This window comes from Colletotrichum jinshuiense, chromosome 4 (genome assembly GCF_051148585.1).
Source record: "Colletotrichum jinshuiense chromosome 4, complete sequence".
NCBI lineage: Eukaryota > Fungi > Ascomycota > Sordariomycetes > Glomerellales > Glomerellaceae > Colletotrichum > Colletotrichum jinshuiense.
Window position 1 is genome coordinate 442465 of NC_139311.1, and position 27144 is coordinate 469608.

General features: G+C 53.1%; 3 protein-coding genes across 3 annotated transcripts; 1 reads left to right on the top strand and 2 right to left on the bottom strand.

Moving 5' to 3' along the window:
* Nucleotides 1-3343: 3343 nt before the first annotated feature.
* On the top strand, nt 3344-6846 carry EsH8_IV_000120 (uncharacterized protein; the record flags this gene model as incomplete). Its single annotated transcript, XM_083265010.1, has 2 exons — nt 3344-6679; nt 6736-6846. 2 exons carry the CDS (start codon nt 3344-3346, stop codon nt 6844-6846), a joined length of 3447 nt encoding a protein of 1148 aa, XP_083123905.1.
* An 865-nt stretch (nt 6847-7711) lies between these two features.
* On the bottom strand, nt 7712-9001 carry EsH8_IV_000121 (pyridoxal phosphate-dependent transferase; the record flags this gene model as incomplete). The annotated part of the gene is made up of 1 exon (XM_083265011.1): nt 7712-9001. The coding sequence occupies one exon, from the start codon at nt 8999-9001 to the stop codon at nt 7712-7714; it is 1290 nt and encodes a 429-aa protein (XP_083123906.1).
* Nucleotides 9002-15020: 6019 nt separating this feature from the next.
* EsH8_IV_000122 (or S-antigen, C-terminal domain-containing protein) lies at nt 15021-17326 on the bottom strand (the record flags this gene model as incomplete). The annotated part of the gene is made up of 2 exons (XM_083265012.1): nt 15021-15791; nt 15860-17326. The coding sequence occupies 2 exons, from the start codon at nt 17324-17326 to the stop codon at nt 15021-15023; spliced, it is 2238 nt and encodes a 745-aa protein (XP_083123907.1).
* Nucleotides 17327-27144: the final 9818 nt, after the last annotated feature.

The window sequence follows — 27144 nt, forward strand, 5'->3', positions numbered from 1 at the left end:
GCACGGTGCTCATCTCTGAGGCGTTCTCAATCTCCAATGACCGAGACAACGAGGAGGCAAGCCGACACGGAATTGCCAAACTTGGACCAATCGACGTCTGGAACTATCTAATCAGCTTGAGTTATGACCCGGCACCCCAGGGCTCAGAATCGCCCGAGAGATATTCCAAGCTCCGGCATTTCAAGGCTGCGGACTTCGACGGCAGCTGGGATTCTGCACCCAAGCATCTTGGTGACGGCGCGTCTTACTCCGTCGACAAATGCACACTCACTGTAAAAAACATCGATGGAACCCCGTTGGTTGTAGCTGTCAAGAAAATCAACGCATTCAAGAGTGCCAGTATACGAGATGGCTATAGTTCCGCCGCTCTACAAAGATCCGTGGCTATCATCTTGAAAGAGCTTCGCATTCTCACCCATCCGCCCCTCGAGTCTCATCCCAATATTGTCGGGTTATTTGGATATAGATCAGAGTTCGCGCCTGCATCTTCTCGACAAAGCACCAATGTTTCTCTGGTAGTTGAGTACGCACCGTACGGAACTCTCCGAGATTTCTGCCAAGGCCACTCGGCCGACAAAGCCTCCGAAGTCCTTCTCAAGGCACATTTCATGCATGATATCGCCAGCGGGCTCGAAGCTCTTCACAAATGTGGAATTGTTCACGGGGATGTTAAGTTGGAGAATACCCTTGTGTTTGGAGGTTCGAAACGGCTCTTCGTAGCTAAGCTGTCCGACTTTGGGCATTCACTCGTCGACCTTCACACCCCAGAGGGAAGTAAGCAGGTGTATCTCGGTACCCCGTTGCTAAACGCTCCAGAAGTCAGAGACAGGAATAACCAAGTGCATGGTGCACATTCATTGTATAAATGCGACATCTACTCATTCGGCCTCCTTGCCTGGGAGTTGATTTTGTGTGGGGCGCATTTTATCAGTACTCTTGGTGATAGCGTAAGCACCGAAGACAGCACCTTGGCCTCTCTTCAGCTGGAAAACCTACCAAAAGATGAACTACTCTTACGAAGTATCACCTCACTGAAAGAGCGCCATGGCACGGACGAAGACTATCTCATTCAAGTGATAAGCCGGGCACTCCAGGGATCTTTGAGGGACAACCCGGAAGAGAGAGTGGAGATCGAGAAGATTGTGACCTACTTTCTAGAACACAAGGAACTGAACAAGGATTATTGGATGTCAGTTACATGAAATATTCTACCTCTAACATTTCAGGACTGACCAAAAGGCTAGGAGAAGGGGTGGGCTCTCTGCCTCCCAAGATAAGTCATGGGCTTCCAACTTGAAACCATTCGTTATCCGTGACGGAAAATCTATGCCCACCTCGGTTAGTAACACAAATATTTGGCACCAGGTAATATTTCTGACATTTCTACCATAACCAGTCAGTTCCACAGATGCCCATTGCTGTTCAGAGTGATCTTATGGACCAGCTCCATTATACCACAGAAACAGCGCCCTCAGATACTGAGAGGCGATCTGCTTTATTCGACCTTGCAATCTGCTATATGTCTGGTGTTGGGGCCAAGGAACCGGATTTGCGCAAAGCACTGAACCTCTTGATCGACGCGGCAAAATTAGGCAGTCCCAAGGCACTCAGTCTCGTCTTCCGAATTCATGAGGCCGTTGTGGGAGAAATACCACCAAACTTGTGGGGAATAGACCACTCAATCACAAACATTGAGAGGAGCCTTTGCTTTGTCAAAAGCCATGAATACTTTGTTCAGCGCCTTCGACGTTACGAGAGGTTCTATAAAGAAACAGCGTTAGATTGCCGTTTCGATATCCTATATCGTGGCGAACCTACCATCCTAGCAGTATCTCTATCTGATGTACAGAAAAGACTTCAAGGATGGAGTGGTCTTGATCTAGAACATCTAGAATGTGTTTCTCATACCGAAGTCGTCGACATCCCACAGATTCGTGGTCAACTTTTCATCGTCGCCATCCGTCTAGGCTTGTCGTCGCTGGTCAGCTTTTTGTTTTCTATTTCAGATTCTGCTGTCAATTCTCCTACTGGTATTGGATACCTTCCATGGAGCGAAAACCCGCTCACAGCAGCGTGTCGTGGAGGGCATCTTGACGTGCTCAAGTTGCTTATATACAAAGGAGTATACATCCATTTGGGAGAGAGTCGCCTGGGAACTCCGCTTCATTGGCTCAACATGTTTGAGCTTGATGAGGCTGCAATAGCTCTTCAGCTTCTCTGTCAAGTTCAAGGTGGTATGCAATGCCTCCAAGTAAGCATACCTCATCCTGGTGTCGAAATTGGGTACTGCTCGTTCTCGGGTACTCCTATCGAGTTTGCCATAGCCGCAAACAACGTATCGCTAGTCGAAATGTTTCTCAAGATCAAACTGCTTGTTGAACCTAGAGACTGGACAAAAGCAATTGGATGGACAAGCAACACCTTTCCTCTGGCTGTTTCACTGAATCTCTATGGGCTGCTTCCGATACTGGCTGACACGGAGAAAGAGTTCCGCAGCTCTTTATGGGATAGTCCAACAGTGCCACCAATGAGCCTTTTCAATCTTCTCCATCGGCATGATCCTTTGTTACCACTGATGATACATGGTTCGACATTAAGAACTGTGCTGGAATCCACCATAGACGTTATCATCGGTACGGGAGCTTCTTACGACGGCCAAGATTCGCAGGGACGGACAGTACTTTCTCAGGCTGTAAAATTCGCGCCATGCAAATTCAACACGCATCTTATCTCGGCCCTAATATCTCGTGGGGTCATATGCACCTTTGGCGGCCAGGAAGAACCAATGGCGATTATCAGCTTTATCGGGGAAAGGGCGGATCATGCCGGTCCATCTATTGTAAAGCTTCTCCTTGAAGCGAAGCTTCTTCCTTTAAATACCGAAGTTTTATCGGTACCTGTTTCTCAGGGCAACACGTCCATCGCCGCCGCCGTACTCGAATTTGAAGACAACGGAATGAAGCTAGATGCGAATGATCCCATGGTTGCTGGAGGGGTATCGTTTTCATTGCTGTTTCTGGCGGTTATGTCGGGGTCTGTACAGATGGTACAACTTCTGCTCGACCATGGGGCGGACATCCAGAGTGTTTGGGACGACAGAACCCCTCTGGAAGCTGCTATCAACATGTCGAACTGCGATCCAGAAATAATCGATCTACTGATAACTCGAGGCGCTACTCTTGTGTTCAGGAAGTACACAATACTGCATCAAGCAGCCCATTCAAACTCCCGTTGCAATGGCATGCATGTGCTGTTCCATCTTCTCAGGCATGAAAGTGTTCAAGAGTTGGTAAACTGCACCGCTAAGGGTGAGAATGGGGAACCCGACCTAACACCTCTCAACATGGCGGTAATGTCCGGTAACTCAGGTTCAGTACACGCACTTCTTCAGTCTGGGGCGGATGTAGAGTCCGGGGAGGCACTACAGCTCATTTTAAGGCTTGCCGTAAACACTGGAAGGCGCCCTCAGACCAGTATCATAGTCGGTGAAAAGATACTAGACGAAGAGGAGATTTATCATTGGCGACTGGATATGGAGAACATTATTCTTTCTCTGCTCAACAAGGGCGATCCGGGTCACGGCAGAACCAGCCTGCATGTTGCTGTCGAACTGGGCAACCTGCGAAGAGTGGTTGAACTCATTGAGCGCCACGGGCACCGTTTTTCCGTTGAAGATAGGGATAAGCTGCTTCCTGGGGCATATCTTGAAGACATGAGCAGTCTTCAGGAGAATGGGGAAGAAAAAGAACATGTCAAGAACCTTGAGAAGCTATACGAGTATTTGCGGCTGGAGTTTATCAAGGAAATATGCGCCGACGTTCACAACCCGGACGTAATCGAAACATTTTTGGGAAATCACCCACTTACTACTGAAGTTTCGGAAGAAAGCTGGCAGGCCACAGCCAAACTCGAGGAGACTCTTCAAAGGCTCAAGATAGAGAGGGATGGGACAGATCTTTCTATCGGGGATGGGCTTGACTCTCCTTCAGAGAGAGAAGTCAAGCTGAAGGATGCCATCAATCTACAGAAACAGACGCTAGGAGAGACAAACCTTCTGACGCTGCGTACTGTTGCGACACTCTGTGAAATACTTGTATATCAGGGCAAGTATCAAGAAACCGAGGGGCTGAATCTGGAGGTGTTGAAAGGAAGGGAAGCACAGCTCCCTTCAAATCATCCGGAGCTATTCGAGGCCCTGGTGGATAGAACTTGCATTCTCTGCGGCCTCGGCAAATTTCAAGAAGCGAAGGATCATGCGCTGAGAATCGAAATTAAAGCCATCGAGACGTTTGGTGCAGAGCATCCCATCACCCTGAAAGCAGAGGCAATAAACGCATGTACCGACACATGTCTGGGGGAGGTGGAAAGAGCGACTGAGAAAGAGGAATCAATTTTGGAAATGTACAGCCGAATTAGCTTCGACGAAGGCTGCGACAAATATCAGGGATTTCCGCAGTCACTCCTTGAACTAAAAGTAAATCTGGCAATAGACTATTGCAGACTTCAAAAATTCGAAGCTGCAGGCGAATTGGTGCGTGGTCTGCCGTCGAGATTGGAGTACGCGAAGCCCAAATATTTCTTACAGATATTCGACACCCTCATTGGCTTGGCTGGAAGTTTGGATGCTTGTCAGCAGTACAAGGATTCTGAGCATATCTATACTTCTGTGGTCAAAACTTGCATTAAGGCGCACGGAAAGAAAAGGTCTTTCTGCACCCGGACGGCCCTTGAGAAGCTTTCTGGAAGCTACAGGATCCGATGCATGTGGGAGATGGAATCCAAGACTCTTCAGAGACTAGTGGACATTTTGAAGTTGACAATCGGTCCTGAACACCCGGACACGTTAGCTCAGATAGCTAACTTGGCCGACTCACTTGGGAAGGATAATCGCTGGGTTGAGGCCGGTGTTGTATTGGGGCAACTTCTCAAGTCTTACGAACTCGTTCCCGATCAGAACAAGTCGGAAATCGCTCAAGTCAAGGTGGCTTTATGCCAAAACTTGAGAAATCAGAATCAATTGGAGCGGTCAGAAAAGTACGGCTGGGAAGCCCTCAGCGAGTATCGAGCAGAACTTGGCGACGACAGTGATCTGAGTTTGAAAGCTCAGCGTGAACTCACATTGACGCTCTCATATTCTGGAAAATATGCCGAAGCAATCAAACTCTTACAGCAACGGGTGGACATCTTAGTGCAAGCTTACGGCGAGATTCATCACAAAACTCGCTTTGCTGTTGAGAATCTTTATTCGGCACTGATGCGAGCTAAACGGTTCGACGAAGCCGAGGTACAAGCCAGGCGATGTTTGAAGATCGGTTCCGAAATACCAGAGACTAATGACCAAATCGTCTCAAGCGGTGTGTACTTCGTAGCACGCTGTAAGGAGTTTCAGGGTGATCTCGAAGAAGCAAAAAGACTGTATGCCGTTTCGATCGATTTGGAAAAGAAGTGGTCTCAAGGGGTGCTCACAGAGGACATTCTTACAGTCATGAGATCACTCGCAAACCTACATGTTGAATCTGGCGAATATAAAGAGGCCGAACCTCTTTTGCAAGAGATTCTAGCCGGTGCACCAACAGTCTATCAACCCGAGAGACCAGAACTGACCAGCCAAGTATACAATCTGCTAGGACGCGTCCTTGAGAATACCGATCGCACTAATGAAGCCATTGAACATTTTAAAGTCGCCGTCAGCTTGGCTCGAATAGCACATGGGGACTCGGGCCAGGATACCTTATTCTGTCTTGATAACCTCGTTCAAGCCACCGTGGCCAACGGCTCCATGGAAGAAGCATCAACCTTTGCTGCGGAGTTGCTGGAGTGCAGACGCCGGATGCGGGGGGAATACCATCCTGAAACAATGGAGACTAAGAAGGACCTTTGCTTCATCTATCCCCCCCTAGGGATGTGGCCTGAAGCGGAGCGTTTGCAGAGAGATGTTCTTCAATACTTTGAGGCAACAGGATCCGACCTTGATAACGATATATATGTGATCTGCGAAGCTTTGGCAACTTCATGCAGAAAGCAGGGCTTTTACTTGGAGGCGGAATTGTTTGCCGTGCGTGCGTGGCAAACTCAGGGTCTCGACGACGTGTTAGCGATGCAGGCTACGGCTGACCTCGCGCGAATCTATGCCGAAACTGGTAAGTTCGAGCAAGCGTACAAGATGCTCGCTCTTCTACGAGAAACAAACAGCACCATATTTGGTGATGAAGATGAGAAATTTGCCATGTGCGAGGGCGTGCATGCATACATCTCCTTCAAGAAGGGACATTTGGCCGAAGCCGCACAAGTCCAGCGCCAAGTCTGCCAGGTCAACTACTACAGCCTAGAAGACTTGTGTTTTCTCATGGATTTATATGAAAGCATGGGAAATTACGACGAAGCATCGAAGATTGCCCGAAGAGCAAGCTCAGTGGCATTTTCTGAGTCCAGGGGTACCGGTCCGGAAGTGAAAAAGAGCGGCCTTTTGAAGGTCTTCATCTACGAGATCAGGTTACATACGGCAACAGGCAATTTTACGACTGCTAAACAGATGGGCACGCTCGCGCTGTCACAAGCGTCAAAGTGGCATCTAGTCAACTATTCCCATGCAAAAATCTTTCTGTCTTGTCTTCAAGCCTTGATGCCATTGTACGAGATATTGGGGGACGAGGAAAACAAGAATCTGGTGAAGTCGAGAGTAAGTTTTCACGCATGCTTTCCGGCCCTGACTTTTACTAATCGCTGGTTCCTCAGATTTTGAAAGAAAGTCGCCGGCAGGAAGAAAAGAAAGAACTGCATTTGAAAGACATACAGTCGGACAAGGAGAAACATCGGGAATTTCAGAATGGATTCGGCAGAGAGTAATGAATTATGAGAGATTGAGATAGATAGAGAACTAGGCTTTCAGATGAATATAACTGTGTGTTGTCATTCTCAATGGAGTATATGCATGCCGATATAAACATGGTACACAAATCACAAGATATCAACGAGTGGGCCCCTACTTTGTGGCAATCTTGTGCTCCAAGGAGAGTTTCTGTCGTTGCGCTCGTAGTAAGCCATAAAACCCTCAGAATCTAATCGGTTGGTGAACTTAACTTGCACAGGATCAGAATACACCGATTATGATATACACATTTGTTGTTGTGGCCGTTATGTAGTGGAGGTCTCGGTACTAGCAAAGTCCTAGTTGCACATAGCAACCGTGGCATTGACTTTTTAGCGTCCACAAGACCACCCAGTGTTTGAAGGCATTTAAACCCAAAACAATTGAACGCTGCAGGCGAGTTATGTTCAAACACTTATTAACAGAGTCGAATCACAACGACTACCCTTATCTATTTCTCGTTTTGTTTTCCTTTTACAAACCAGTGCAAGTGGCCATTCTCGTATTAGGCTTTGAATCCTTGTCATTTTCCAATGAAGATTTAAAAGAGTAGATCAAATCCTTACAGTGAAGGAAAACATTGGTTCTCCTTCATACTTCGCTTTTGCAAGCACGATTTACTTGCACGTATTTGATGTACCTTGGCGATCGTCGACAGGATATTTATGGTCTTCGCAACGTTCATAGCTCAGAATTATGCCCACAGTAGCACAAGAAATTGACAACTGACGCATGTTGAGGTATTGGGGTATTGAATTAACTTGGCTGACGATGAAGGTTTAGAAAGTCAAATGATTCTTGCCTGGGCTCTTCAAAGTTCTAAAATGTGCTAAAAGATGATGTTTAGCTGTCAAGGGCAGCTTTGATGCGCTTGAGGCCTTCATGCAAAAGATCCCTTCTGTTTGAAAACACGATTCTGAACCATCCGGGCTGTTCGGACCCGAACTGCTTTCCAGACGCCAAGAAGACCTTCTTTTCAAGCAAGGCACGCATCACCGTCACGGTGATATCCTCGCTTTGCCTCTCCGGGTGGCGCTCATGATACGCTCTGCCCAGGTTCACCCACAGAAAGAACGCCGCGTTGGCACCGGGCGCATAGACGATGCCACTCTCTTTGGCCCAAGAAGCAACCAGCTCAAAGTTCTCTTGAAGAATGCGCTGGTTTTCTGCGATGTACGCGTCGACCCATTCGGTATCATCGAGGATGTTGGCAGTAACATGGTCTGATATACCAGAAGGTGAGCTGTAGATGCCGACGGGGACCAAACTGCTGTGGAACGCTGGGTTGTGCTGAGATATGATGGCGCCAAGCCTGATGCCATTTGCGCCAAAATCCTTGGACATTCCCCAGAGGACGTGAAGCCGATGTGGATCCATTATACCCGTCGCTTCGATGGAAAGGCACGATTGGAAAGGAACAGGCGCCGGCTGCGTGTCGATCTTGTTTTCCCAGACTGATAGGGCGTAGATCTCGTCGACTATGAGATGCATGTCGTATTTCTGACACAGCCGCATCAGGTCGACAATCACCTCCCGCGGATAGCATCGTCCCAGGGGGTTATGCGGGTGGCACAAGATTAGGCCGGCGATTCTGGTCCCTTTGGCCTGGGCGTCCAGCAGCACGTCCTCGTATTTCTTCACCGCATTCAGTCCGAAAGGATCGACGTCGGCAAAGGGTACCTGCACAAGTTTGCAGCCTGTTCGGTACTCGACATCAGGGCGGAAAGCGCCGTAATGCGGTTGTCCAAGCAGGAATCCGTCGCCAGGATTCCCCAGCGCCCAACACAAATGCTCTATGCCCGAGCTGCAGCCGTTTGTCACGGAAATGTGCTCTGGCTGTATTGTCGTTGCTGGGTTGAGTCGACCCGTCAAAAACCGTGCAATTGATGACTTGAGACGCTTGGAACCGGTCATGCCGTCGCCGTATGTGAAGGAGTGGTGTGGTACGGCGAGATTGCTGTGGATGTGTGCTGATAGTTTCTCATGCATGAGAGTGTTTTCCGCTATGCCCAAGCTCGCATAGCCTGTCGGGTTGGTTGTCGGATCCCACAGGTCACGGACGATGGTCCAGAGAAGCATGCCATCGTCCGGCTTGGCTGCCTCTTGGCCACGAGCTGATAGGCCTTGATTCATAGTTTCAAAGACTGAATTGAGGGGTTTATGATAACACGTATGAAGGGGGACGCAAGCACTGGGGATGAGGTTCATTTAAACGAAAAGCTTACGAGCCATGACTCAATCTCGGTCATGATGGGTTGATAAGGTCTGAGACTACCGGCCAATTTCTTCCCCACTTTGGCTCAATTACCTAAATCCTTCCAGGAGATGCGGGGTTCCCATTAGGTGTCTGCGAAATTCACTTCTCGCCGTATGTACAGCTATAGTCAACATCGGGCGACAAGTGAAGATGTTTGCTGGTCTGCACCACTAAGCATAAGTAATTTGAGAGATAGAAGCTTAGTCTAAACTATAGCGCCAAAACTGAGTTCTGTTGTTACCAAGAAGCGCTTCTCATTCGTTAAGCCCCGCATGAAAGGGCGTGTTTGACGTATGTCACGGCAGGGCGTCAATTTCACACTCATCACTCCTGTCAAGAATGGTAACAATTGGTCCAGTCATATATGCTGCTCGGAAGTATTCCTGAAAATGAACGTAAAGCCGCCGCTTGGCTTCTACAACCGCCCAATATGCGGTTACACATATATCCAAACGAGCTCGATAGTTTTGTTGAATGAAATATCTATGACGAATTATTTTGACGCTCATTTAGTATTCATGCTTCTGACTCGTATTTGTTTTGACGAGGAACACGCGATTCCGGGCGCCCGCAAGGTAGCTGCTGTAATTAATTATGCCACATACAACCGGAGTCGCGTTTACCCATGAGTCTAAAGAGTCGCTTGAAACTTACCAAGTCCGGCTGCGCAGATTCAGCACCATTCCCTTGAATTGTCACAGAATTATCGGCTCAAAGGTGTTTATATTAACTGCATCCATAAAAACTATGCAGTTAATCACAACGACAAAGAACTGCAGTCGCATCTGCAAGATACTGGCGGTTTTGGAGACGACAGAGTTCTGGAGAGACTTACCTCCTGTGGCTGAGCTCTTGCTCTCGCCAGTGTCTATAACTGACTCGCGAAACTGGACTTCGCCCGAGGCCGTGAAGAACATAGCTTTTTACTGCCGAGTATGCTTGGCTGTCACACGAAAGCAGAGTGAAGATTATCATCTTCGTCATTAAATCCTTCGTAAAAACAGGCATTCTAGGTTTGAGCACGCATGTTTATCGAGCCCTTCGCCAGAGACGTTATTACTGACAATGTTTTCGCTAGATGTATCGATAATAGACGTCGAATTTTCGCAATGACGGCTGAGTGGTTAATCTCCCGAAACGGAGGGGTCGCAGATTCTAGCCTTACAATACGAGAGCCTTGGAGTATTTTGCTTAACTACCGCCGACAATGATCTTGATATACAAATAGATTCAAGTTTCACGTCACTCATTCAGATACCAGCAAGTTTATCATTTAGCAGTGCGTGAATATAAGAGGAGGCGCCGCGGGACTGGGGCTTTGTCGAGACCCGGCAATGAGGTTTGATACGTTGGTGCTTTGACTCGACCTTGGCTGCCCCCAAAGACGAGTTCGACATCGAGGCCTGGGACACAATGGCGGAGACTGGTCTTTGAGTGCTTACGTCAATCCGACTTGGCAGGTCGACAGGACGACATAATCCAGGCAATACCGTCACAAGACATTACATTATGTCCGTAGTACACGGCGACTTTTCGTCGGTCTTTCTAGACTTGGTTTCTGCTTCTATATCATTCAAGGTTGCGGTCCACTTCATCGACCTTCCTGTCACCTCGTTAAACTCAACGGCGGCGGTGGACGCCAAAAACAAGCCAGCCCCCCCGAAGCTTCAGCATAGAAATCACGAAGCAAAATCACGCCTTGCAATATAATAGCCGCATACAACTGCGATCGGCATAACACTTTAAAGTCGGCATAGTGCCCCAGAGGCCGTCAATATAGAGGTTGCTTCTTGAAAGTTTGTGGAGCAGGGGTTATATCTGGACAGCTGGTAAGGTTGGCCAATCAGATGGCGCTCAGCAACGAAAGAGGCATGTCTGGTCTGGCGCTTTGCATGTCTAAGCCGGCAACCTTTGAATAAGCTTCCCCGCATCTACCACCGTCTTCGGTTTGGGAGAGTACCGAATGCTTGGGATTTTGTTGCATAACACGCGCGAACCCGGCGGAAGATTTCGCCCGAGATAGTCGCCTCATTGCTAATAACGGAACAACGAAGACAGCTCTCTCGACGTATCATAGTACAGCTACTCTTGCACTGGGCTCCTGCAACTCCAAGACCGCCCATCCGACAGGCATGTGTGATTCCTTCACGGGAGGCAGCAATTCCTAGTCGGATTAAGCCGGTCGTTGATATGCTCATCTCTGTCTTGCGCTTCGTGACGTGGTTTCCTTGACCGCAATCCAACAGCCACGTATACCTGCGCAGGATCCGTTCCGTGGCAGACGTTTTGAGACAGACTATCGGGGGGGCGTTCGAGCTTGTGAAGGGGTTTGGGCCGGATGAGTTGAAATGAGCAAAAGACAAATGGCGACGAGTGTGCCCCCAAGTTCGCGAGCGCAGGGGCCGACCGCCTCAGTAGTTGGGTTCGAATCGACTCCTCACCGAACATGCCGCCCTCCCCATTGGCAAAGTTCGACAGGCTAGCGCCAAGATGTAAGACAGGCGCTTGCAGGTGGAGCGGTGTGGAAGCTGCCGAAAGGAGGGATGCCACGCACAGTCTAGCGATAGTCGTCTAGTGGCCCGAGACACTGCATGTCTGTCAATGTCTTGCCAGGGACTTGGTGAGCTTTTCGACCAGACGTGTGTTCCAAACCACACCGAAGCGTAATTACAGGCTTCCCAATTGTTGGGAAAAGCCCAGGACCAACATGTCTTGGCGGCAACTGCGTGAGAGGAATATCGATTGCTATTCCCAAACTGTACGAGTTTGCAGGCGAGGCGCCGTGGTCCAGACCAGTTTACAACGCCGAGTAACAGATTGGTGGCAAGTGTATGTTGAAGCCGCTCGCTATGTTCATGTGACACACCGTTTCGATATGCTCCTTTACAGGCCGCAGATAACTTACCTTTGGTCTACATCTAACCTCTGCATTCTAACAACGATAAACAACGGAGTCATATTCAAACAGATGAATAGAGATGGGGCTCAACCATTTCTTGGCTCCAGAGAGGATTCCACACGCCAACCAGACCTTCAAACGACTCTACAGCTCCACGGGGAAGGTTTTCCTCAAAGTAACACAATGTCTTTCCAATCCCCTATTTGAACGAATTGTAGTCTGAGGAATATAAATGCGAAGTGGGGGAGGGTTCACAGAGGGTTTCACGTGAGAGCTTGTGTCAACAAGATGCTCTTCGGGCCTCTAGACTTTCAAAGGCTCTTGCATGAGCACGACTTAGTCGACTACAGAAAGGCTTGAGCGAATTCCTTTGTCGTATATCATCTGCAGCCCAATATCAAGTGCCAGAGCCCCATACAACCCTTGCATCCTTGAACGCCAGCGACTGTGCCACGGATACACGCATGCAGCTGGTCCAGCCGAGCCAACATCAGTCGGCATCCATTCTTTCATTGCACAGGCGCACATGCCGCCCATCCAAAGACTCGTGTCCAAGTCCATTGGTTCGATGATCAGGTCGTTTATTGACAGCCGAACAAACCAGATGCATCTCGGAAACCATGGTTTCGCCGACAAGGCCGAGCCGCGTAACGGAACCTACCGGCATCGAAAGCCTTGCCCCCCCCCGAACTCTCGCTGCAAACCCATCCCACAACCTTCCCAAGATGCCTTCAAACCCTTGCCAATTCTCTCTCTTGTAGACTTGGCCAGACCCCCCCCCCCCCCCCCCCCCCCCCCCCTCCCTTGGGGCCCGACCACGGTCCATGTTCGTGTGTTACAAGCATGGACTATGAGTCAGCAGATCCCGCCTCACCACCACACCCATGTCGACGACGGATGGCCGGCGGACATCAGACGAAGAAGACTCGTCTTGAAACTCTGAGAGAATTATTTCTCCTTTGGTGACCCGTCCCGCCTCCGGCGCCCTGCGATATGGTCGACTGCCCGTTATTGTTCGGTTTACCTCGTGCAGCAGCTCCCGCCAACCCAGGCCTCTCCAACGCCGCCAATCCCCCCCCCCTATCCCTACAGACGTGAACCGATGAAGTCATTTACATCTCGGAAAAACCCCCCACCGCCATCACGATCCAGACTTCCAGCCGGGTCCCCTTTCCAACACTTCCCTAGCCCCAGCTCCTCATCCCGGTCTTTCAGCTCATTCTCACAACCTTGCCCCATCACCTCCTAACCCCCCCCCCTCCCCCTGACCTCCGGAACACAGATCGATAAAGTCTACTCCACCCCTCAGCACCTCCCCAATCAATCCCAGGCCCATCATCTCAACGGGGAGAAAGATAGCCGAGTCCTCGCACCCCCCCTGGGCCATCAATGCAAACATGCACATGCACATTGCCATATCTCAAAGTTCACCCATGACGCCCAAATCGACGATCACCACCCCCGAAATCATTGACCTACTATGGTATGGTATGGTACACACTAGAGACGTCAGCCTCAAAAACACTAAACCTCACCCCTCCAATGACAAAAAACGTAAATGTAAAAATAAAACCCCCCTACCCCCCCTGCCGGCCAACATCTGCCATCCGCGGAATCCAGATAAACGATACGAAACACACACACACACACACACACACACACTCAAAAGAATCGCCACCTCCCCCTCCCCTCCGCCTACTCGTCCGCCTCCTCGGACAAGCTTTGGAGCCATCGTCTCGCTTTCACCGCTCGTCAAACCCGGAGAGCCTCCCCGCTTCTATACCAAACCAGCCGCCGCACCAGCACCGTTCAGCAAACCGCAACAAAAAGGTTCACACGACCAGGGGAGGAAGGGGGGGGTAGGGTGTTGAGACTTGATGGATAGTGTAGATATGGAGGACATGGACTAACGGACATGGATTTTCCTGTACCAGTCGAGATGGCCGGTTAATGACGACATCCCTCTTACCGCCCGACCTCGTCCACCCAAGGGCGAGCCCCTGCGGACCGCGATGCAGAGGCCAGCGGCCGAACCGAGACCCCCCATAATCCAACCAACCCTCAAACCCTCCGCCAGGAACTCTAACCTCATCCATCCCCCCCTATCCCTAGCGTGTTTTCTCATTTCGCCTCCTCCGTCCTTTCTCGTGCCATCCCGCCGTTGGACGCCCATCCGCCACCCCCGGTCTCCATAGCGTAGTGCAGTGCAGTGTAGATATCTCAACAGCCCCGTGGGCTCAGGGGAGGAGGGGGTGGGGTGTGTGGAAGATACCGATGGGTCGGGACTGGCCCGTTTCCGTCGGGGAATTCAAGGTTGAGGCATGGCAAGGCACGGAGATTAAGAAGAGCTGGCCGTCGCCCGCCGGCTCCACGGCAAAGTGGCAAGTGACGATGTCCATTTCGATGGCCGGCTCGATGCCCCCCTCCCCCCCGCCCTCCGAAGCCAACGATGTCGAATATTCTCGGGGATTGGATGAGAAGGGACGAGAAGGGCTAGAAATTTCCACGTGTCACAGCTGCATCTGTTCCTCATAGCCGTTGCAAACGCGACCCAACAACCCATCCCGTGACATGTCATTCATTATCCACATGCGTCAAAGGAAGGCACGGTTCAGATTTTGATAAACAACCAATAGTAATTCTCTTTATCAATAATGTTCTTCAGGTCGAATACATACTCAGGGAATCAATATTCACAAGGCGGTAGACGTAGAGTCCAGGTATATCCAGAAAGAAAACAGACGAAAAACGCCAAAACTATTCCCCAAAGTCAAGTGCTCGGACCTGACGACCGTTCCGTGCCACAAGCATCCTGAAGCCTGTTCCAATGAGTGCGCCGACCGGTCCTGATATGATGCGTTGGATTTTTCATGTCCCTCTGACCCCGTAATCATGATGCATGAACAAATAGCCGGCCCCATATAGCCCACCCTCATCAGCTCATCATCTCTTTCATCTCGTTTTCTCTGGTGATATTACAGCATTATGTTTCGGTTTTAGCGACGTGGGAGAGCAGGCAGCGACTCCAGCCTCAGCTCCACGGGTGGTCGTTGAATGTCTAAGCTCCGGCTCGGTGCGCGCCTGCCGCCAGGGGTGCGAGGGTGGGCGACGTTGACACGCCCGCCGCGTTCTGAAATCCGGGCTGGACCCTCGTCGGAATCGGAGTCTTCCTCGGGCTCGTCGTAGCCGTAGTCCGCGAGTCGCGTAAAGTAGTCGGCGAGGCCGTCCACGCTGGGAGTGCCGACAATCACGTCGTACTGAGGCGGCGGTGTCTGCGCAGTGAGACCGTTCCAGGCAGGCGGCGGGGGTGTCTCGGCATCGAAGGCGGGAGGGTTGTACGAAGGCACGCGAAGGAGGTGGATTGGTCGGGGGTGCGTGTCTGCGAGTGGGTCCACGCCAGTCTGGGAATTCGGCGGTGAGGCCCGGCCGCCGCTACCGGTGGGGTTCGGGTGCGAGGGGAGGTGTGCCGCCTGTGGAGGAGCCGGGAGGGCCTCAGAAGCCTCCATTACTGGGAGGGCACTGCTTGATCCGTTGGTAGGCGAACTTCCGGTAGGCCCCGCAATGGTCACCGCATCAGGGCACCCGCACGAAGTGTGTCGGCTTTGGTTTGCACACGCATCCAGACCCGAGTACTCTGGCAGGGCGGTGTTGGCTTGCGTCGCGCGGCAGTTGAGTACCGTAAACGGTGAGTCGATGCTGATCTCAAAGTGGCGGCGCTTGGTACCGGTGGGATCTTCAGGGTCAATGCGGGAGATCCTCATGACGATCTTTGTGAATGTTAGTCGATGCACGACGAATGATTGCAGCCGTGGGGGAAGGAAAAAGAAAAACTTGCCTTGATCCAGTGGTACACATTGACATTCTTCCAACTGCAGTCCGGGTGCAAGCGCAGTTCCTTGCTCTTGGCCATGGTGTCGCAAGTGGGCAGCTGGACGTTCATCTCAATCTCGGTCGAGCCCCAATAGCTCTCTAATCCGAGGTCCAAATCGCCCAGGATGTTGTCGACGGGTTCTGGGAGAGGTTCCGGCAACGCACCGTGCCGGGAGGCTTCGGCAGCGCGTCGCATGGCTGCGGAGTCCCGGGCTTCGCGGCGTTGGCGGGGCGTCAGCTCGCCGCCGTTAAGCACGCGGACGTCTGACGACGCGTAGGCAGGGTCCAATGGCTTTCCGGCGGTCTTCTCGAGGAGGAGTATTTTCCTGCCGGGGTCTTTGCGTGTGACTCTGCGGTCGTTGGTCCAGTATTCGATCGACTCGGTGACGAAAACCTTGAGCTTGTGGACTTGAACCTTGGCGAGCGGCGTGAGCTTGAAGGCAATCGGGATCTTGGTGCCAATGGGGAACGATTTGCCGGAAATGATGATGTCGTAGTGTAACTGGTCCTCCCACTGTCGGCTGATCGAAATCGGCTCCGTCATCTCCAGCGAGAGCTGATCGGGCACGCGCACGATCGACACCTCCTTGGATCCGTGAAGGTTCGGCTTGAATGCGCCAGCTCGTTCCACCGTGGCCTGCAACTCCCACTTGACCGAGCCGTACTGCAGCTTGGTCGTCTCCAACTGGTGGTGATCGATGGGCAGCTCAAAGTTGTACTCGTACGTGCCGGGGTAGAACACCTTGTAGCCCTTGGCTTGGTTGCCGCTGGGGTTGTCGCCCTTGCCGAAACTTCGCGATTGGTTGGACTGCAGAGAAAGGCGCTTCAACTCCTTCGCCGTCATGCCCTGTCGGTTGGGCGGTAATGAGAGGAGCGACGGTGATATCGAGTTGCGGGGCGACGCAGACTGGAGATTTGACGAAGACGAGTTCGAGGAGCTGTTCTTCAGGGTGTACACGCACTGGTTGCCGTACTCGGACTCCCAGCCGTCATTCACGGCGTTGAAGAAGGTCAGGACCTGTGTCCGCAGCGACTCCTCTTCGTGGAGGTCGACTTTCAACGGGGGGATTCCCTCGGGCCACTCCGTCCGCGCCTTGCCCACGAGCTTCAGGCTCACACCCTTGATCTTGACATTCTTGGAAACCTTCAATTGCAGCTTTCCGCGGAGCAGGGCCGTGCCGCTTTGCGAGTGTTGTCGGTGGCCGTCGTGGTCGAATCCGGTCAGGAAGACATTGGGCTCGGCCATGATGATTGAACAAGAGACGCCGCTGCCGTGCGCGACGGGCTTGGGGATTTCGGTGACCATGGACGTCACGTTGCTCTTGGCGCTCCGGACCGTCATTAAGCTGCCGCGCTGGCCGGGTGTGTTGTAGGCAGAGTTCATCAGAGGGGGGCGCATGGCCTCTGCCATTGCGGCAGATCGTAGTGCCATTGTGTCCTCGTCCGGGACCACCAAGTCCACCTCACGATAGATGGATAGTCGGTTGAGAATGCTCGCAGATCTGCTGGGCGGCCTCGACAGGGTGGATGCGCGCGACGTGGACCGGCTCGGGATTTGCTTATGCGAGAGGGAGAAGAACTGCTTGATGCTGAACTTGAGTGACGTCTTCCCCAGCGACGTGGTGGCGGGCGAGACTGCTTTTGAGGGCTTCCGTCTCTTCGCAGAACGATCGGGTTGGGGCCGGAGCTCGTGGGGTACGAATCCTGATGGCCACGAGGTGATGTGAATTGATCGGGGTCTGACTTGGCGTGCGCGGATAGGCGGCGACGGAAGACGACTTTGTTGTGTAGCTGGAGGGTCGAGGAGATACCGGGGGCAGTAGTAGACGCCGCCTCGAGTGGATGTGGGAATCCAGTTTTCCGTACGCCGAGATCGCTCCGAGTCTGTCATGGTCGGCATTGTTAGACACTACGGGTTGTGAAAAAACATGTAGAGTGGCCGAGTGACAGAGAGTCCGCGATCACTCAGCCGGAGAGAGACGCGGGATGCTGAGTATAAGAAACAGAAGAGGATTGAGGTCGAGCAGGGGTAGTGGATAAGAACGTTTGGTGGTCAGGAACAATAGGAGACTAAGTTTGGGGGTGTTGGGCAGATGAGTTGCATGAGATGGTTCTATGCGCTGGCAAAAAGCAAGTGAGGGTATCCATAGGAAGAGGAGACGTGTAGGTCGGGTCCAGGAGTGTCGGGCATCGAGGCCAGTTAGGGATGATGGGGGTTTGAGGTGGGATGCAGGGTTGACCGTGATAATGTGCAGCGGTGATGGGACAAGGCGCGGTGCGAGCACTGCACATGGAGGACAGGCATGGATGGGTATAAGAAATGCGTCTAGCACCACGGGACGGAGATGGCGCTAGGAGGTAAGGGCATAGGAAGGAAAGGTACTGTACTAGAAGGAAATGCAGGACGTACCGGTTGATCAGAGTCAGGCGTGCATGCGAACAGTCATTGACATGAGCCAGGGGGGGGCTTAATCACATTCCACCCTCGGACCTCCTGATGGAAAAGCAAGAACTGTGAGGGTTGTTTGGCGCAGAAGAAAAGTCTAGTTGCTAGGTACAACAGGAAGATCAGTATGGCGTGAGGGTGCGGGTGCGGGTGCGGGATGAGGCGTGTGTGTGTGTGCAGGTGTGCATGTGTGCATGTATGTGTGTATGTATGAGGGGGGGCGGAAGTGTGGAATAGAGAGTGCAAGGTGGGAACGGGCAATGGAGAGTGCAGTCAGTCAGTCAGTCCAATGCAGGCCAGTCCGGCAAGATGCCGTACGAGAGTCCGGGCCAGTCAGGCTCCGTCCGTGTTGAGTGTATGTCTCACGTTTTGCCTTCTGACTGCCTCAGTAAGGTGAGGATGGGGAGCCCCGCGCGCAACGCCACACGCACGACCTGCTGAGGCCCTTCGCTGGAGGAGGTGAGGGGAGGGAGAGAAAGGTGGTAGAGTAGATTGGTGGGGGGGATGGGATGGGCCCAGAGCCAGAGCCGACTCGAGTCGAATCGACGGGAGCGGTGTTGACAACGACAGGGAAGATGCTCAACAGCGATGAGGGGTGGAGAGGGGGGAGAGAAGGGATAGGCAAGCGAGGCGAGGCGGTAGACTCGACGACCCGGTAATTGACCATGTTTAGGCGGGGAGAGGTGAAGGGAAGGGGAGACGAGAGAGAGACGAGGGCGAGTCCAAGGCGAATGAGAAGGAGAAACAGCGGAGCAGAGGGCGCACATACAGAAGTGAGTAAGAGGGGGAGAGCAAGAGGCAAGACACGGCAAGGTACGGCAAGGCAAGTGGTTGCGACGATAGCGACGGTATCCCGACCTCGAGAATCTTGGTTGTCGAATGGAAAGCGGGAATTGGCCTTGTCGCGCAGGCAAATAGTGGGATTGGTTGCGACACAGCGGACTCGAGCAACGTGCAAGGATGATGTCGGGGCGGGGAGACGTTCTGCGACGCGGTCGCGGTGAGTGGTCTGCGGTGTGCGGTGTGCGGTGTGCGCCCTGTGTGTCCTTGGGGGAGAGGGACCGGGGGGGAGGGGGGTGGAGGGTGTGGTTTGCGAGGTTGTTTTGGGCGGGTAAGGGAAAATAAAAAGTAAGGGCGGATGGTTGTCGTTCTCGCAAGGAGGAAAGAAAGAAAAAAATGAGGCGACGGGGGTATGTATGGGTTGAGCTGAGATGGGACGGACGTTTGGAAGGAGGGGAAAGAGGAGGAACAAGTTGATTAAGGTAGGAAAAGGCAAGGCAAGGAAAAAGGCAGGGCAGGGGGCCAGCACTAGGTAGGCAAGGTAACAACAGGAAATGCCATGCGATGGCGGACGAGGCGGGATGAGATGGAGCACGACGTTGACGGGTGTGCGGGATTAGTCGATGGCAGTAGTAAGTAAAATAGCGTACGCACCATGCAAGGTAATCTTTTTTGCTTTTTGCGTTTGCTTTTGCAGCCGGAATACGGGGGAGACGAGAGGAGTGGACGAAGGAAGGATAAGACGGAACACAGAAGGACCTCTGGTCTAGCCTGGTCTGGTTTGGAATTGGAATTGGAATTGGGATATCCGATGACTGCGTTGTGTTTGCAGTTGGTTAGTAGATGTAGGAGGCACACGGGGATAATAGGTAGATGGATGGACGGGGGACGGCGCGAAGGTGAGGTCGGGTAGCGTGGACGCGAGTCTCGACTCTGGAAGAGACGGCAAGCATGGAAGTTGGCGGCCGAGATACCTTACGTAGTCGAACGGCCAGCCAGTCCAATCCCAAGGGCCACTCCAGCCTGGGCACGTCGCCGTCGTCCACCACCTTTGCTGTTCGAGGTCGAGTCGGGTCACGCCAGGCCAGGCCAAGTATCCCGTACCTCCCCCATGCGTCGCCGTGCCATCGTTGTGAATGCGTTTCGGCAGCCAAAAAGAGAACTGCTTCGCTGCTTCACAGCCAGCCAGTCAGCCAGCCAGCTTGCGGGACAGCTCTGCTCTGCTCTGTTCTGCCCTGCCCTGCCCCGTGCTGGACTGGACCAGACTGACTGTTGCTGGAAACAGGCCGCTGACGGGCGTACCAAGGGCGTCCCTGCCCGGAGCTTGCGTGAAATCGATGATCGACCTATGATGTAGTGTACTGTTGGCCTTGGTAGCACCCTTGCTTCCCGCTTTTTCTTTTCCCATTTTGTTTTTTTCCCATTTTTTTATTTGATTTTCATGGGTTGTTGGCCATTCCCCTCTGGATGTCAAGCGTCTGTCTGCATGCTGTGCACTGGCGCAACTATCCACTTCCAAGAGGGCACTAGGGACCGACTGACTAACTGACTGTGGGTGGTGGGTGGTGGGCTGCTCAGGGCTGGGCTGGACTGGGCGAATTCCAGTCATCTGGCGTCTGTACGGCTTCTTGGCTGTGCGAATCAACGTGCGCTGGCCGTGTCAAAGTACGCATTCACTGGCTGCCCTCCCAATGGCACCTGTCTGCCCCTGTGCGCTGTCGCTCTCTTCGACCGTGTGAGTAAGCAGGAACTGGGGACTTCCGTGCCAAATCCGATCGAGAACGGCCTAGCGCCATACGACGTGGAGAGTATTCGTGGCAGTGTGGCTGGTGCCCGGGGAAGGAGGAGGAGGCAAGGAGGAGGGGGGGAGGTACCGGTAGTGTAAAGAGGGAGCGAGCATCATGCCAAGTTATCTGCCACCTCCCAATTCCAGTACTATGGTACCGCTACTTTTGACCATCTGCCCGCTAGGGATGTAAAGGCATGAACAGCGATGTATCCAGTACTCAGGAATATCAACTCTCGTCCTCCCGTACTCCCAACCCTCCTTGGCTCTATGGTTCACTCTCTGGGGCTCTCCCTGAACATGACGAGCCAGCAACAACAAGCTTGTTCTACCCGGACACTACGCAGGCAACCCCCATGCGAACCTATGCGGCAAGCCCGCGATTCAAGGGCGCAACCGCAGGCAATATCGGGCAATGATGCGCCCTCTGTCATCTGCTGCCGAAACATGCGATGATGATACGGTACCTAGTGAGGGGCAACTGCCATGAGAATGATGCCCGACGAGATGACAAGAGGGTGTTCCTGTTTCCCGCGTGTACGCTGCTGGGACGCGTTGCCAGGGACGTCAACTCATCTTCGCATTTTCGCACACCCCACCGGCCGATAATGCCGGTTCCTTCTGGAAAATGAGAAAGAAAATGCAACGGAAGACTCTCCGACTTGACAGCCCTCTTTGGCACAAGCCCTCTGCCGTTTGTGCCGCATCCGCCCATGTCTGCTAACGAAATAGTGCGGCATGTGCTTTTGCCTCCCGCGTCCTTTCGGTCCTAGTGGCTGGTGTAGCCTCAACTCTGTTGTGCCGCCGCCGATAGATCAACACGATCTGGTACTGAACCAGTTAGGTGATGAGCAGACTCCCCGGCTTGCCGAGCTTCGGCATCCATGCCGACCATTTTGTCCGCCAAGTGCAAAAAAAAAAGGAAACAAAAGCATCGGAGGTGAGATGCCGATGACTGTTGGTTAGTGGTCGGCTTCGCTAGGCTTGCATCACCAATCGCCGCAACAAGACGCCGTGGTCGTCCTGGAAGCTGCTTACAGCCATTCGGAGACTGCTCCTCCAACCACCCTCCCCAGCCTCGGCCTGAGCCACATATCCTCGTCGAGGAGAGCCACATAAACCCGCGGCAAAGTGGCACTGCCAGCACACGCCACCCAAGCGATGGCTACGGGAACCCGCCAGACATAAGCATCGAGAACTCATCGGAAGCTCATCGAGGGAGCCTCTGAACCTGTCGCCAAGGTTCCCCCCGTACCCCCAAAGGCCTCCCAAGACCTCCAAGACTGCACCCTTGTGTGCCCTGCATCCTGCATGCCCTGGACTGCCCTGTGAGGACAACACGTCGCTCTCATTGGCTGCCGGAGTGATCATGAGCCACACTCCTCGATACTGCGTACAAACTCGTCTTTCTTGCAAGCCACCATGCCCGAGTCATCTTGCCGGAATCATGAGGGTCTCGTCGTAGAGAAAGATGGTCAGACCCTTTGACACTTTGACAGCTTGTAGCGCGTGGGAGCGACGAAAGATTCAGAGAAGCGGACAAAAAAGAATTGAGACACAGGCAGCGTGCTCAGCCAGGTCGGTCGAGGCACCGCATGTGCGACTCTGGAACCAAGTCGTTCGCTTGTGCGCGCCAGCTCCCAGCCGTGCGGCGCCAAACGGCCATGTTTCACTCGCACGCTTGTTTGCATCAGTGGCCAGATGGTCGTCTCCTGTTCCCTCCCTCGCTCGCATTAAGACGCAATCTCTGCCATCTCAACTTGTGGTGTTCCAAACCACAAAATCCACCCCTGGTTAAGCCAACCTACACTAGAAGCCGTTGCATTGAAACTCGCAGCCGGGGGTCCCCAACAGGGGGCCCCACGCAGCACGGAAAGGCCAACTCGGATCCGTGACCGGCTCTACAGAATATCTATACTACATACGCTTTGGGAAGATGCGCCTCCGAAGAGCACTCGGCTAGCTGGAGTAGAGCGATAAAGGAAAGTAGGGGGGCGGGAGATGGCTCTATCGGGCTCCTCTCGACAAGGTGAATCCTAGACCGGCAGCAAACCAAAAGATAAAAAGATAAAATAAAACAGCCGGCGGGTTCTGGGCGGGGAAAATAGCAGGGCGGGCGATGAACGCTGCCCCGGCCGGCGGCGTGCAAGTGCTGTTGTGGTTTTTTGGGGTTTTTTTTTTCTGCAATTGAAGTCGAACAAGGTCCAGAGACAAACGACAGATTCGCACCTGGCTGTGGAGAACCCGCGGAGATGGAAGGAGGGGCAGTAAACGTGACGGCGCCCAGGGCGGGCCGGCGCCAGTCACAGCACCTTAAATGGCAGATGGCGGTGATGGTGGGCGGAAGTGGATGGCAATGGCCACTGCCCAGAGTCTCGACCTTTGCTGCATGCTTCAACGTCCAAAACAGCCAGCCGTGCCTTCCTTCCTCGCCCGCGCAGGCTGGTTGGCAGTCGACGCGTAAGTAGTTGGTTAGGGAAAGGGGGTGTTGGCTTTGACCTGAGCAAACGCATCACTGCATCAGATTGCGAGTCAACCGAGGCGAGCGCACATGATGAAAAGCTGGGGAGTTGAAGACAGGTGCCAGGGCCAGTAGGGCAGGGCGTGGGCGTCGTCGTCCGTCGGATTTCATGATCGAAACAAGGCTTTAGCGTGGAGTGAGAGTCGAGAGGAAACAGTAGCGCAGTCATGCAGCATGCAACTGTTGGCTGGAAGTCAAGGCATGCGGGTGAACTGAGCTGTGCCGGCTGAGCTTATCCTGCAATTACCTGGGGTGGAGGAGGAACCCCAAGAAATGCCAGGCGGGCAAAGTCATTGCAAGTGCGTCACTGCATCTCGGAAGCGTCGAGTAGAGTTCGAGCAGGCGGTCTGACCGTCGCGTGTAAACCGGTGCAGAGCCAGATGTAGATCCAAGCGATGCCTTGGAAGAGACTGGAAGCCGTCGCATGGTTCGAGTTCGTTTGTTATCTCTGGCCACAATTTTTCCACAATTATTTTTCTTATTTTTTTTTAATTTTTTTCTCTTTTCTACTTTCACTCCAGGATCGTCGGCTGGGCCGGCTGTTCCATCGACCGGGTGCCGTGTTCGCGTGGTTTTGGTGTTTACTTTGGCCGGCTGTCAATGGCCGGCGCCCACCCAGGGTCCAGGGCAAATCTGAATGGGCAAGGGCAAACATGCACGAAAAGCGAAAGAGGCACTTTGGGGAATGAAAATTCGACTGGGCAAGGTGTGGGGAAACCCCTCCAGCCCTTTTTCTGCAGCTACCATGATCGTGGATCGACGCCGCTGATGTCATCAGGAGCTTCAAGTGGAGTCTCGTGAGTCGTGGACTCGTACCTCATAGTGGTGGTACGTACTTCCTACAGAGCAATTGTGTGCCATGCTATGCACCCATGTACGTGCCCCTCCGCACCTGCCTCTGTCTCTGCCACTGCACCGCATTTGCGCCTGCACCCTGCGCTAGGTGCCGAGCAGGAAAGTGCTTCCAAGCACCCAAAGGGGACAGGAGGCAGGAGGAAGAGAGGCAGGAGACAGGGCATAGAGGCCGAGGCAGGAGGTAAAGGCAGGAGGAGCAAGGCTGCGTGGGAGGAGCTGTTTCGCGCAGCCTACAACTCCCATCGTGCCCCCAATCCTGTTTATTCACCATCCTGCCCAGCCAGGGGGGGGACTCGTGCATGCTCTGCTGCTATACGGCATCTACGCACTCCGTAATTATTGCTTGCTGCTGCATTGGACTCCGCGGACCCTTCCCGCCTCAATTCCCCAATGCTACGCTGCCGCCTTCACATCACTCACCCCGGGCTTGACACCGTCATCGCACGCTGTCCCTCCAAGTCATGTCGGCCCCAACAAAAAGCGACGCATTATCATCACCGCCGAATGCAGTCAAGTTCAATCCAAACCCACTGCAGCAGCCCCATGGACAACAAACAAACCCAGCCGCCCGCTACCGCTATTCATTGTCATCGACGCTGCTGCTGCTATTAGGTACTCTTGCTATTGCCATGGGTGACTAAGACGGCCTCAGACTAGCTCACCGCATTATTCCCAACGACGACCCATCATAGGCTCACTACCCTAGAACAGCAGTCTTGTCCAAAATGAGGCGAACACTCAGTCACTCTCGTCAGGTATTTCGACGCTATTGGAATGACACGGGTTTGCAACCTCATATTCATGACTAGGGCTTGGCCGAGACCACAGAAACAGTCGTGAGGCCCACGTCCCCTCCAAGCCCATGTACGTCGTATCACGACTTACCTGTCCAAGGATGACAGACAGGTACCCCATCTTTGGCCCCTCATGAAGATTCTGATTCCCTCCGCCGGGGTTGACGCCGATCACGGTTTTCCCCCGGCATGCCAGCCTCAATGAAGCCCAATGAACAACCTCGCCAGCCATCCCACCACATCCACAGGGCGGGCTCAATCCACCCCGTCGCCTTCTCTGCCGTTCTGCCTTCGGTTGACGTTCACCGCCCGGCTGTTTTCTCCTCGGCCTCCCCAAAACGGCAAGGTCGAGAACCGCACCCGCCTCATTCGTGCTATCCGTCGCCCGTTTCTCTCGGATCTGTGGCGACCGAATCGTCTCTGTCAGCCACCAACAGATCTCCCTGAAGATCCCCGACAATAACTCCGCGCCAACTACGGCGCTAGAAGCCCTACCAAGGTATGCAGTGGACATCGGTTTGGGCAGCCCTGGCTACTTACGTGGGATGGCAGGTGTCGGGCATTACCGGTCATTGGAATAGCGCCGTCATGCGAGCGGCTACTGCGTGCACTACGCCGTCTGCCCAACACCAGAGCCGCAAATGACGATTCAAATCCGCCACGGCCGCCGCCCGGGCCGTGTAAAGCGCTGAGAGTAAGAGTGGCTTTATTTCGTTCATTCTCTATCTTCTTGAGGCCTAGACCCGTGGCTCCGGGCCTCCGATATAGCCGGCATTGCCGCCTGTCCCTCGCAATCATATCGGGAGGCCCGTTTGGCGCAGGCCGCTCCTACCGCATCGCGCTCAATACATGCTGCGCCAAAAAGAACAGTCATTTTCCTCATGGCCTTGGGTGGGCCGCCTTGTTTAGAAGTTGTGATTGCTTACACCCGGATACGATGCCTTGGGCCGCCCAAGCGCCCAAGCTGCCTCGACACTTTCGCTTTGACTCTTCGGCAAACCCGTCAAGTCAAGCTCGTGTCACCCCCTGAGGCAACCCGGGCATCTGCCAAGTCTGTCGGGCCTCTTCAAATGAATTTGAATTGTCAGGGGCGTGCAGATGCATGCACTCGGTGCCTGAATCACCGATGCAAATCCTTTTGCTCGGATGGATATGGCCAACAGAGCCGCAGTAGCGCTCTCCCGGCCCAACGCTTGCATGTACTTGTCTCGGCTCCGCATTGGCGCCAGCGGTTTCCCGACGCTTGACGGCCGCGAAACACCATCGAGAAGCAATGCTGCACATTTGAAGAGGCATCGTGGCTTTCTCCTACCGCATCATGTTCTTTCCAAGAGATGAGCCATCATCGCATCAGTCATGGAAAGTCGGACGTAGAACCAGTCGCCTGCTCCCTCCGCAATGATCCATATTCACCTCGGCCGCATAAGTCGTGGCCCGGTTCCTGAACATCTTCAACTGTAAACACGTGACTCTAGGTGGTGCCGATGAACTTGTCTTTGTCGCGCATCATGGCATGACTGGGCATCAACAACAGTAGTCCATGTTATGTGTTGGTGGAAGTCGTAACTTCAGATCACCTCAAGACGCTCTTGTGTCCAAAACTGACCAGCCATGTCTCGGTGCTAAGCATGTACTTCTCGTCGTGATGCGTATTGCTGCCGCAGTGTGACTGTGGAGGTCCTCGGACATCTGACGTGGCCGCAAATCTGATCTGGAAGTTCCTACTCAGAAGCGCCAAGCCGCTGTTAAGATGGGGAGGCCCGTCAGCAGACTTGGCTGCTTCAAAGGTCAGGCAATAGCTACATCGACTGATGCGGCAAATAATTGGAATGTTCGTGAGCATCGTGACATAGAGAAGAGGCCGGATAGAGTAACGACAGGTTGGAATACTGCGTCGGTTAGACGTATATCTGTATCTCTTGTTGTGTTTCTAGTTTCAGATCGAAGACAAACCCTCATCTAGATCCTCCTGCCTCTATCCGTGTCTCGCCGAACCCCTGTCCTTTAATCGAATTGCAAAACGCCATGGCTGTTATAATGCCAGTCGGACAAATTTTCTCTCGGCGCG